Raw genomic sequence first — 11,325 nt, forward strand, 5'->3', positions numbered from 1 at the left:
AAGGGTGTCCCCCCCTCCCGCCCCGGGCCTTGGTTCCCCTCCCTCTCCCCTCCACACCGAGGCCTGGTTTCCCTTCGCTTGCCCAGGGAGGAGGGAAAATATTCCCCATTCAGAAACACCAACCGCCGGCCTCTTTCAGGGCCATCAAGGGGGCACTGGGTGGGGAGCAGGAAAGGGACTTGTGCTTCTCCCGCTCCAGGCCCCGCTCCCCGCTCCCTCCGTAGGGGACCAGACAGTAGAAGATTACGGTTTTCTTTTATTGAGTGAAACATTCGTTTGTAAGTGAATCTTCAGTGAAGACGTCCTGAGTGTGTGTGGGGGCGGAGGGGGCCGGCAGGGGAGGAAGACGAGCAAACTGCGCTCATCCCCCTCCCCCGGGGCCTGCTTCCTCCTCCCAACTGGTCGGGGCCTCCTGGCCTCCCTCCCGCAGCCTCCCAGCCAATCATTCTTCCAGGCCCCGGCCCGAGTCCCAACTTGCCCAAGAGCTGAACCTCCTCGGAGAGAAGCAGGGGTGGGAAGAGAGTCAGGTGACCCAGAGGGTGGGGAGGGCAGGGGCTGAGACCCGATAGCCCCGCCCCCGAGTCACGGCCAACCCAGCACCGGGGATGTGCAGCACAACTGCAGCCTCCCAGGGAAGCCTGGGGTGGTTGCGGGGAGGGAAGGAAGCGTCCCTATGAAGGTGCAGGGAGGGGTGGGGTCTTATTTGCACCCCGCGCTGCGTTAGGGGAGGAGGTGCGAAGGCAAACACTGACAGGAGGGGGAATTTTGAATGCTGTTCTTCTAAACCCTAGGAAGGCTCATGGCACACAAGATAGTCTCAGTTGGCTGCAGAGACCCCTCCACTGACAGTCACCTCTTTTGGGTCCGAAACATTCGGAAGAGCCACTGGACGACGAAGGGCCACAGGAGGAAGAACAGCAGCGTGGGCCCCGGGAGCCCAAGGGACCATGGCCGAGCACTGGGCCTGGGCTGCGGCCTCTGCAGCCAAGAGGGAAGGAGTCAGAGGCCAGTCCAGGCCTCAGCACAACCTCCCTAGGAACCTGCTTCCAATTCAGTGGGAGACTGGAAGGACCCTGCCCCAAGTCTGCAACACTAGAAGGGAAGTGGCCTCCAGGTGGTCCTGACAGGTTGAATGCCAACTCCCTCCCATATCTTCCTTCCCAGGGCAATCCCAGTGTCAAGAGAGGCTGGAAAGGCTGTGGGTAGAGGGAGCGGCTTCCATGCCATCTTCTCTGGGCCACAAAGCAATGACCATTGGTATTACCTGAAGACTTCTGTTGTTAAGGATGTGCCACATATTTCAAATGAGGACCCTGGGTACCCAGATTTTAGTTTCCAACTATCATTCTCCACTAAAAAGGAGCCAAGGCTCCTTGGAGAAGTGGTTGATTCCAGGCCTAGGGCAGGGAAGGTGGGAGTGAATGTGGGGCACCTTGTACCAGGAAAGCAAGGGCACTTTTAAAGATTCATCAGGTCGTGTTATAAGAACATAGGACCTGGTTTGAAAGGGTCTCGAATGGCCAAAGTTGTGCCTGTCTGAGCATCAAAAAGAATGACTGTGGCAGACTGGGCGCGGTGGCTCACACCTGTCATCCCAGCACTTTGGGAGGCTGAGGCGGGCAGATCACGAGGTCAGGAGTTCAAGACCAGCCTGGCCAAGATGGTGAAACCCTGTCTCTACTAAAAATACAAAAAAATTAGCTGGGCATGGTGGCAGGCACCTGTAATCCCAGCTACTCGGGAGGCTGAGACAGAGAATTGCTTGAACTGGGAGGCGGAGGTTGCAGTGAGCCAAGATCGTGCCACTGCACTCTAGTCTGACTGACAGAGTGAGACTCCATCTCAAAAAAAAAAAAAAAAAAAAAAAGAAGAAGAAGAAGAAGAATGACTGTGGCTCCTGGGAATATGGAATCTGTGAAATCCATGAGCCCACAGTGATACTCAAAAGAAAACTGGAATTTTGTCACCATTTAGGTAGGTGGCTTTTAAATTAATTTCTTTCTTTTCCTTTTTTTTTTTTCTTTTTCCTTTTTTGTTGAGATGGAGTTTAGCTCTGTCGTCCAGGCTAGAATGCGGCAGCACAATCTCAGCTCACTGCAACCTCCGCCTCCTGGGTTCAAGCGATTCTCCTGCCCTCCTGCCTCAGCCTCCTGAGTAGCTGGGATTACAGAGGCCTGCCACCATGCCCAGCTAATTTTTGTATTTTTAGTAGAGACGGGGTTTTACCATGTTGGTCAGGCTGGTCTCAAACTCCTGACCTCGGGTGATCTACCCGCCCACCTCAGCCTCCCAAAGTGCTGGGATTACAGGTGTGAGCCACCGTACCCAGCCTAAATTAATTTCTTACTTTAAAAATAGATAACTAAAGATAAAGAATGAAGCATTTACCCTTCCTTTCCACTGTATTTCAGGGAAACCCAAGATGATGAGGGAAACAGTACACAAATGATAGCTAATAGATGTTAAAGGAATCGTAGCATTTAAAAGTCAGCTTTTTTTTGGCAATCACTAAATTATTGACTCAGGCAAGGATTAGCAATTGTCAAAAACTGGCAAATGAAGTTGATGCGGGACTGGATATTATCTGACTGCAGGAGCAAAACATGACTTTACAATGGTGGGATCAGACTCCCTTCAACCATGCCAGTGGTCCATGCTAGAGTTACTAATGGTGGGACATCCAGATAGCATGTGTCCTCTGCCATGAAAAAACATCACCTCTGATGTTGTCTGGTCCAAAATGTTGCGGTTTTTTGTGTTTTGTGTCTTTTTGAGACAAGGTCTCACTCTGTCGCCCAGGCTGGAGTGCAATGACACCATGATAGTTCACTGCAGTCTCAATCTCCTGGGCTCAAGCGATCCTCCTGCTTCAGTCCATGCCCAGCTAATTTTTAAAAATATATTTTGTGGAGACAGGGTCTCACTATGTTGCCCAGGCTGATCTCAAACTCCTGGGCTCAAGCAATCTGCCTGCCTCAGCCTCCCAAAGTACTGGGATTACAGGCGTGAGCCACCATGCCCGGCCCAAATGTTTAATTTGACTCTAATCCAGTGTTTAGATCTAACCTCCAGTTCATAGGAAATGTATATCGAGGAACCACCCATGAGGATGTAATTAGACCCAAAAGGTGGAACATTCTATAGGACACCAGCTCAGACTGGTCAGCAAGTCAATAGCAAGAAGGACTAAGCTAGATTAACAGAGAATTGAAAAGGGAACAGATGCAATGTGTGGTCCTAGACTGGAAAAACAGCAGCTGGAAAAGGTGGTTTCAGGATAACTGGAGAAATTGGAATTTAGATTGGATATTTCATGATATTAAGAAATTAATAATTGTGTATAATATGATGTTTGGGCTAGGTAGAATGTTCTTATTTTCAGAGATATGTTTTTTTGTTTGTTTTTGAGACGGAGTCTTGCTCTGTAACTTAGGCTGGAGTGCAATGGCACAATCTCGGCTCACTGTAACCTCTGCCTCCCAGTTTCAAGTGATTCTCCTGCCTTAGCCTCCTGAGTAGCTGGGATTACAGGTGTCTGCCACCTCGCCCAGCTAAGTTTTGTATTTTTAGTAGAGACGGGGTTTCGCCATGTTGGCCAGGCTGGTCTGCAAATTGCTAGGATTACAGGCGTGAGCCACCACGCCTGGCCTATTTTGAGAGATATGAACCCAACTCTTTCGGGGTGGAACATCATGATGTTTATAATCTGTTTTTGTTTGTTTGTTTGTTTGAGACAGGATCTTGCTATGTTGCCCAGGCTGGTGTTGAACTCCCAGTCTCAAGAGATCCTCCCTTCTCAGCCTCCCAAAGTGCTGGGATTACAGGTGTGAACCACCATGCTGGCCTGTAATCTACTTTAAAATCTTCAACATTTAAAAGTAGTAAATGGTAGGAAAAAAAGAAAAGGGGGCCTGGCGTGGTGGCTCACACCTGTAATCCCAGCACTTTGGGAGGCTGAGGCGGGTGGATCACGAGGTCAAGAGATTGATACCATCCTGGGGACCATGGTGAAACCCCGTCTCTACTAAAAATACAAAAATTAGCCGGGCATGGTGGTGCCACCTGTAGTCCCAGCTACTCTGGAGGCTGGAGAATCACTTGAACCCAGGAGGCGGAGGTTGCAGTGAGCCGATATCATGCCACTCTACTCCAGCCTGGGCGACAGAGCAAGACTCCATCTCAAAATAATAAAACAAACAAACAAACAAAAAACAGAAAAAAAGAAAAGAAAGCAAGCCCTGTTGAGGGGGAGGGGCAGTGTTGAAAAGTTAGCCATCGTGGATCTGAGGAAATCCTGCTGCTGTGGGCTCACCCCTGCTGTGCTGAGTGGGTTAGAGGTCACCCCAGAGACCCCTCACATCTTGGAATCCAGCCCTCTCCTGCCCCCACCACCTCAGGCTTTTCAAGAACAGACCCACTCAGAGTTAATGGTGGGTACCAGCTTTGCAGGCAGACAGACTAGGGACCACTGCCAACTCCATCGCTTAGTGTTAATATTAACAGCAATAGTAGCAACAGAACCGACTGGAGAAGGCTTTCTGTGTGGTGGGCACCACGGAAGCACGAACATGCATGGTTGAATCCTCACAGCAGCTCAGAGAGGCTGTCCCAGGCTGTGTGCCCTCAGGCAAATTAGCCCTTTGGAGCCTTAGTTTCCCTCTCTAAAAGGGAGGTGAAAAGAAACTCTATCCCTAGGGCTGTTGTGTGAATTCAGTGGGAAGATGCCCATGAGTGTTTGGCGCCTAGCGGGGCTCCAGCAATGGCAGCTGTTATTTAGTTTGCAGAAGCCCAGGAGCCCAAGTGTCAGGGGCAAGCAGAGCTAGGAGGTGAGAGGGATGCAAGGGCTGAACCATTTGGGGCAAATCCTAATTCTGGGAATGGAAGACCTGACAGAGGGACAACAGGGACCAGCGTCCTCAATGCCCAGAGCAGACACATCATGACCCTTCCCACACGGGATTAGTCCTGAGGCTTAGCTTCTCTCCAGGCAGAGGGAGGGGAGAACGGCAAAAGGCCCCACCCACTCTGCCTTCAGAGTGGAAGCACGTCAGCCCCCTCCACCCTCACCCCCACCTCCTGTCTGCTGCAGGAGCCACGCCATTCTCTGGAGAGAGAGGTGGGCAGGTGGAGGCGTGAGGACTAAAACAAAAGTGGCTGGATGAGGAGCCCAGAACAGAGACCAGATTCTGCCGTCATCTTGTCCGATGGGGTGGGGGACTCACCTGCTCGGGGGGCCGGGGCATGCTCTCCAGGCTCTGCACCCTCGCCTGCACCTCCTGCATGCTCTCCTGTAGTGCTCGAACTGTCCCCAGCAGCCACACGTCCAACTCCTGGGGCCCCGCTGTGCTCCCCTCTGCAGAGCACAGACACACAGGGAAGGGGGCTCAGGAGGCAGTTCAGCTCTGGGAAGTGGGGCGGCAGGCTGGGGCAAGCCCAGGAAAGTGTGGGAGTGGAACTCAATCCTTAGACCAAGTGTAATTCTTGCAAAGTCCATCTATGTAGCTGAGTAATGGGCTGCTGGAGGTTTAATCCCAGCACGGCCGCTTATGACGCAGGTCAACTCATTAACTTTTTTTTTTTTTTTTTTTTGAGACAGTCTTGCTCTGTCGCCCAGACTGGAGTGCAGTGGCACAATGATCTCGGCTCACTGCCACCTCCGTCTCCTGGATTCAAGCAATTCTCCTGCCTCAGCCTCCCGAATAGCTGGGACTATAGGTGCCCACCACACCTGGCTAATATTTGTATTTTTAGTAGCGACAGGGTTTCACCATGTTGGCCAGGCTTGTCTCAAACTCCTGACCTCAGGTGATCTGCCTGCCTTGGCCTCCCAAAGTGCTGGGATTCCAGGCGTGAGCCATCAAGCCCGGCCAAAGTCATTACCTTCTCTGGGCATCATTTTGTCATCTAAAAATTAGGAGAAGATGTCATCTCCTTCACAGGGCTGCTTGCTCAGAGGAATAAAGGAGATACTTTTGAAAATGTCCATACAGGACCTAACACACAACAGGAGTTCTAGAAGGGAAGAGGGCAGAACTCATTGTCTTCTGAGATTTCCAAACGGGGGTTCTAGAGAGTATAGATGACTTCCCGAGGCTGTGCAGCTGTAGGTGGGAGAGCTGGGCTACGACTCCCATCCCGCTGGCCTTACTCAGCACCTGCAGAGGGTACAGACTCCTGGGTGCCCTTTGGGGATAGGAGGGAGGGCGGGGACTTTGCCCACCCAGGCAGGTATCTGGCTGATTGGCAGCCCCTCCTGGACAGAGGCTTCTCGCTCAGTGCCCAGCAATGGACTTTCACCTCTGCCCTAGGAAGGCAGCCAAGAGAAGGCCTGGGATGCCAAGACCACAAGAAAAGGCAGAAGTGGGTGAAAGGTTGGGCAGGAGCTCACCTTTCTCTGTAGGGGGCACGGGGCTGTTCCTGGGATCACACTTTCCTCCAGATGCTGCCCGCTGCTCTGCCCAACCCTGCTGAGATGAGTCGGAGGGCTGAGGGTGGGAGTGGGAGCACAGTAGAGTGGGAAAAAGGGGAATGGGGACTGGTCTCACCAGCTCAGGCTCCAGCTGCTCCAGGGAATCACAGAAAACCTCGGAGTCCAGGTCTCTGGGTGGATGGGACTCTGTGGAGGGATTGGTAGAGTTACTGCCCAGAGGGAAGCTGCGGACGGAGAGCAGGGGTGTGCACTGGACAGAAGCACCTGTTTAGGAGATACTAGAGATACGAGGAACTGGAGGTATCACCACCTGAGGCACAGATGGGCACCAGAAGCAAGGCCCTGGAACAGGAATCCTAGACCCCAGTCCCTGCCTTTGGGAGCACAGGAAGTCTCAGTGTCTGTGGAGGGCACAGCGTGGCATCCAGCCTTCTCCCTTCCAGCTGTCCCCCAGCCTGGTTTGGTCCACCCCTCCTGCCTAAGCACTAACCTGGGCTTGGGGGTGCCGGTTCCTTGGGGAGGCAGGGAGGCTCTGAAACAGCCCCAGCATCTCCATTCACAACCTGCTCTTTCCAGCCTGCCAAGACACAGCACCCAGAGGTGGGGCTGGGGAGAGGTTGGCACCTCCCAGTGTGATCAAGCCCCTATTCGGGATGATCCACCTCTCAGGGGTGTGGGGGTTCTAACAGGGATGTCACCTGGAGCCCTCTGCCCCCAGCCCACCTCAGGCTAGACCTAGCCTGAGTTCACTCAGCACTTTTGGAGCTCCCAGTCTGGGAGTCTGACCTGCGACCCTTCTCAGGAAGGTCTCTGGGGGCCTCGGCATGTCAGGGATCACCTGGTACAGGGGCTCGAAGTAACCAAACATGTCCTCTGCCACCTCACCCAGGGGCACTGTGTCGATCACCTGTGGGGGAGGGGGTCTGTTGGGGAGAGAGTGGCCTCCTGTCCCTTCCGCCCTGCTCCTGCCCTGTCACACACCTCCACCCTGTGCCCAGTCAGGGGCCAAAGATAGGCAGGGCTGGGAGTAACATGAAGGTGGTGATTCCCATGAGGGGGTCCATGTTTAGGAAATGTAGTGGGGGTCAGAACTGGAAGGGCAAGGGGCAGGCCACCTGTCCAGGAGCCTGGGGACAGAGAACCTGCAGCCCCTACCTTCTGTGCCACCAGTTTCATTTCAGTGATGTAGGCAGACATGGCCTCCTCCCTGCTCATCTTGCCCAGACTGTTCCAGGCATCCCTGGGGGCAGAGGGCTGTGAGAGGGCTGCTTGACAGCTGAGGCTTGTTTGCCCAGCCAGCCGGGAGCTCACCACTTATATCGTCCAATGGGGTCCCAGAATCCAGGCCGGGGGACCAGGCAGGGCCCCATGGTGGCCTGCTTGTAGTAACTGTAGAATCGCAGCATCTCTTCATAGGAGGGGCGGTAAGAACCTGGGCAGAGTTGGGAAGCCAGGGCAGAACATCACTCCCAGCTCCAAGGGGCGGAGGGGCGGGAGAACCCCGCTTGGAAACGGCAGAGGTGGAGATGGGTCCCACCCAGGGCATCTAGACTGGGGCAGGAAGTGGAGGGAACCCCCAGGACAGCTCAGGCAGGGGCGTCTGTAAAAACTGCAATGATCAGGACCATTCTTTCTTCAGAGTCAGACCCCAGGCGTCCTGAATGCGAGTCCAAATGCGAGTCCCCGCAGCCTCACCGTTCTTAGGCAGGTTCTGGATGACGCTCACTGCAGCCTGGAACTGTTTCTGGCAGTCGGGCTCTGGGCTTTCTTTCTCGGTGCCCATGCTGCTGCGAGCCCTGGGGCCCTACTTTTGAGCGACTCTGTAAGAAGCAGCCTTCGTGTGAGGGGGCCTCCAGGGTACCCCCGGCACCATAAGCCAAGGATCCACTTCCCAGAGGGGCAAACTAAGCTCTTCAGAGGCCCGAGGGAGACACCCTGGGAGGTCAGAAGTTGTGGTTGAGGAGCCTCCTTTTCCTACCTCAAGGTAGCGTGGTGGGGCCAGGGTCGCCAGGGCCTCGGTGGGTGGAGAGGCAGGTGGCGAGGGCTGCAGTGCCAGATACGTCCGTCCCCAGATCAGATGCGCTTTCTTTAGCTGCACATCTCCAACTCCTGGACAGGCAGAGAAGAGAGGAGGAGTCAGGGCGGGGCGAACAGTCTCCCACCCTGGCCGCCTGCACCTTGGCCCAGCCTGCGCCCCGCGGCGCCCACTGCCGGGACACCTGGGTCCTCTCTCACCACCACCCCGCGGCTTCCTACTGTCCCCGGGGTCCAGCAGGGCCGGGATGGCGACGCAGAGCGAGGGGGGAAACTTAAGCCAATGAAAGAGCTTGTTTCACAGTCGGCTTATCTACCTCAACCATTCAGCACGGCCCTTTCAAGATAATGCAAATAGTTTCTCAGAGCCTTTCCCAATTAGGCGGGGCTTAATGCTAGGGTCGGACTTCCCAGTCCGGGATGGCCAAGGCGGGCGGCAGCGCCCCCTGGTGCACATAGTGAAAGGTCGTGGCGTCCTAGCGCCCCCTGGTGGAAATCCGCATCTGTTCGCTGATATCCAGGCCTGGCCGATCCTAGGTAACCCACTCAGCTCTTTAGACGTTTAGGCACTGGGGATTAAAAAAAGTCATGTCCTGTCGTCAGGCGTTCTGGAGGAGGGACATCACAGCTGAGTTTTGGAAGATGGTCGGGCACCGTGGCTTATGCCTGTAATCCCAGAACTTTGAGAGGCCAAGGCGGACGGATCATCTGAGTTCGAGACCAGCCTGGTCAACATAATGAAACCCCGTCTCTACTAAAAATACACAAATTAGCCGGGCGTGGTGGTGCGTGCCTGTAATCCCAGTTACTGGGGAGGCTGAGGCAGGAGAATCGCTTGAACCCGGGAGGTGGAGATTGCAGTGAGCCAAGATTGCCCCACTGCACTCCAGTCTGGGCGACAGAGTGAGACTCCATCTCAAAAAAAAAAAAAAAAACATCCTGGCTAACACGGTGAAACCCCGTCTCCACTAAAAAATACAAAAAACTAGCCGGGCGAGGTGGCGGGCGCCTGTAGTTCCAGCTACTCGGGAGGCTGAGGCAGGAGAATGGCGTGAACCCGGGAGGCAGAGCTTGCAGTGAGCCGAGATCCGGCCACTGCACTCCAGCCTGGGTGACACAGCGAGACTCCGTCTCAAAAAAAAAAAAAAAAAAAAGCAAAATGTAGATGGCAGAATGATAGTTACCAGAGGCTGGGAAGGGTACTGGGGAGGGGGGGAAATGGGTACAAAAATACAGTTAGAATGAATGAGATCCAGTATTCGGTATTAGGTAGCACAATACAACGATTATAGTTACCAATAATGTATTGTATCTTTTAAAATTAATTATTTTAAAAACAATTTTTGTAGAGGCAGAGGTCTCATTATGTTGCCCAGGCTGGTCTTCAATACTTGGCCTCAAGTGATCGTCCCACCTCTGCCTCCCAAAGTGCTGGGATTACAGGCGTGAGCCATCGCATCGGCCAATTTATTGTATATTTCAAAATAACTAGAGGGACGTGGTGGCTCAGGCCTGTAGTCCCAACACTTTGGGAGGCCAAGGCAAAAGAATTGCTTTGAGGCTGCAGTGAGCTCTGATAATGCCACTGCACTCCACCCTGGGCAACCAAGTAGTGAGAACTTGTCTCTAATAAATAAACAAATAAATAAAATACAAATAAAATAACTAAAAGTGGAATTGGAATGTTCCTAATACAAAGGAATGATACATGCTTGAGGTGATAGGTACCTCAATTACCTTGATTTGATAATTACACATTTTATACCTGTACCAAAACATCACATGCATCTCCATAATTCTCTGCAGCTATTAAGTATCCATAACAATTAAAAGAAATGTAGACTTAGCTTATCCAACAACAACAACAAAAGAGTAAACCAGGAGAAAAAGGAAGGGTTGTTCCTGGAGGAAGGAATGGTAGGATCAAAAGTACAAAGGCGAAGACGACAATCAGGAAGAAAATTCAGGACCCCAGAGTGGCGTAGGGACCCAAGCCAGAGTGCGGAATCTCTGGGCGTGGGAGATCTGAGGCTGGGGAAGAGCAGGGCAAGCAGGTGGCAAATCCAGGCCCTGAGCACTAGCCTCTCTGTAGGATGCCACGCCGCTGGCCGCCGCTGAGTGGCGGTGTGCGCCTATCTCTCTGCCGGACCCAGGCCACCGACTGCAGAAACGCGGCCACCTGGACGTCCCCCACTTCGCGCACGCACTCTGGTGCTTGCATATAATTAATAAGTGCACACCCGACTCGGCCACCAGAACTCGCACGCGGATGCCCACCCACGGGTTGACGTCGCGGACAACTACATCGCAGGTGCCGGGCTGGGGTGCCGGCCTGTCTAAGCCTCGAACCCAGAACCAGTTGCTGGGGACTCCAGGCTTGGCTCCGCCTCACGCTTCCCAGGTCCGTCAGCTCCGAGACTGTGGCTCTCCGAGGGGGCAGCACCTGGCCTGGCACAGGGAGGTTAATCCTATGACGTCACTGCCAACCTCCCCCACCCCCATGCCCATCCCTTCGGGTTCGCGCTGCCTCGCGCGGCTCAGCTTCTGGGGTTCTGCCTTCGCTCCCAGCCCCGCGTCCCGTCCCGGGTCTGGTTCCCTGCTGAGGCCTGCGGCACGACGCGGACGCGGAAGGGAAGGAGGAGGGGGTCTTGCGTCCGCCTCGAGTCAGGGTCCCCGGGAAGGAGAGGGTGTCTGTGCCAGAGGACGGCCCTCGTCCCCGGTGCCGGCTCCCAACCCCAGCCCCGCAGCATGGGGGCTCTGGTCACCGTCACGGCCAAGATCAGAGGCTCGCCGGGACTAAGGGGAGGCGGACTCACGAGCTGGGGTGAGCGCTGAGGCTCCGAGGGTCCAGGCCACCGCCT

General features: G+C 54.2%; 1 protein-coding gene across 21 annotated transcripts; it reads right to left on the minus strand.

Annotated features, from left to right (window-relative positions):
• Positions 1-238: 238 nt before the first annotated feature.
• On the minus strand, positions 239-11,321 carry ACBD4 (acyl-CoA binding domain containing 4). 21 transcript variants are annotated; one of them, XM_008012347.3, is made up of 12 exons: positions 11,281-11,321; positions 10,742-10,912; positions 8,409-8,539; positions 8,126-8,250; positions 7,742-7,862; positions 7,586-7,670; positions 7,217-7,337; positions 6,921-7,007; positions 6,546-6,616; positions 6,389-6,454; positions 5,223-5,353; positions 239-978 (listed from the first exon to the last, which is right to left on the minus strand). In XM_008012347.3, the coding sequence occupies exons 4-12, from the start codon at positions 8,211-8,213 to the stop codon at positions 798-800; spliced, it is 951 nt and encodes a 316-aa protein (XP_008010538.1). In that variant the 5' UTR covers positions 8,214-8,250; positions 8,409-8,539; positions 10,742-10,912; positions 11,281-11,321; the 3' UTR covers positions 239-797. The 21 variants fall into 21 exon arrangements, with proteins under 21 accessions (XP_008010538.1, XP_008010540.1, XP_037849438.1 ...); XM_008012349.2 differs by lacking the exon at positions 10,742-10,912 and having other exon boundaries at positions 11,281-11,298; XM_037993510.2 differs by lacking the exon at positions 11,281-11,321 and having other exon boundaries at positions 10,742-11,260.
• Positions 11,322-11,325: the final 4 nt, after the last annotated feature.

Source organism: Chlorocebus sabaeus, chromosome 16 (genome assembly GCF_047675955.1).
Source record: "Chlorocebus sabaeus isolate Y175 chromosome 16, mChlSab1.0.hap1, whole genome shotgun sequence".
In the NCBI taxonomy this organism is placed as follows: Eukaryota; Metazoa; Chordata; class Mammalia; order Primates; family Cercopithecidae; genus Chlorocebus; species Chlorocebus sabaeus.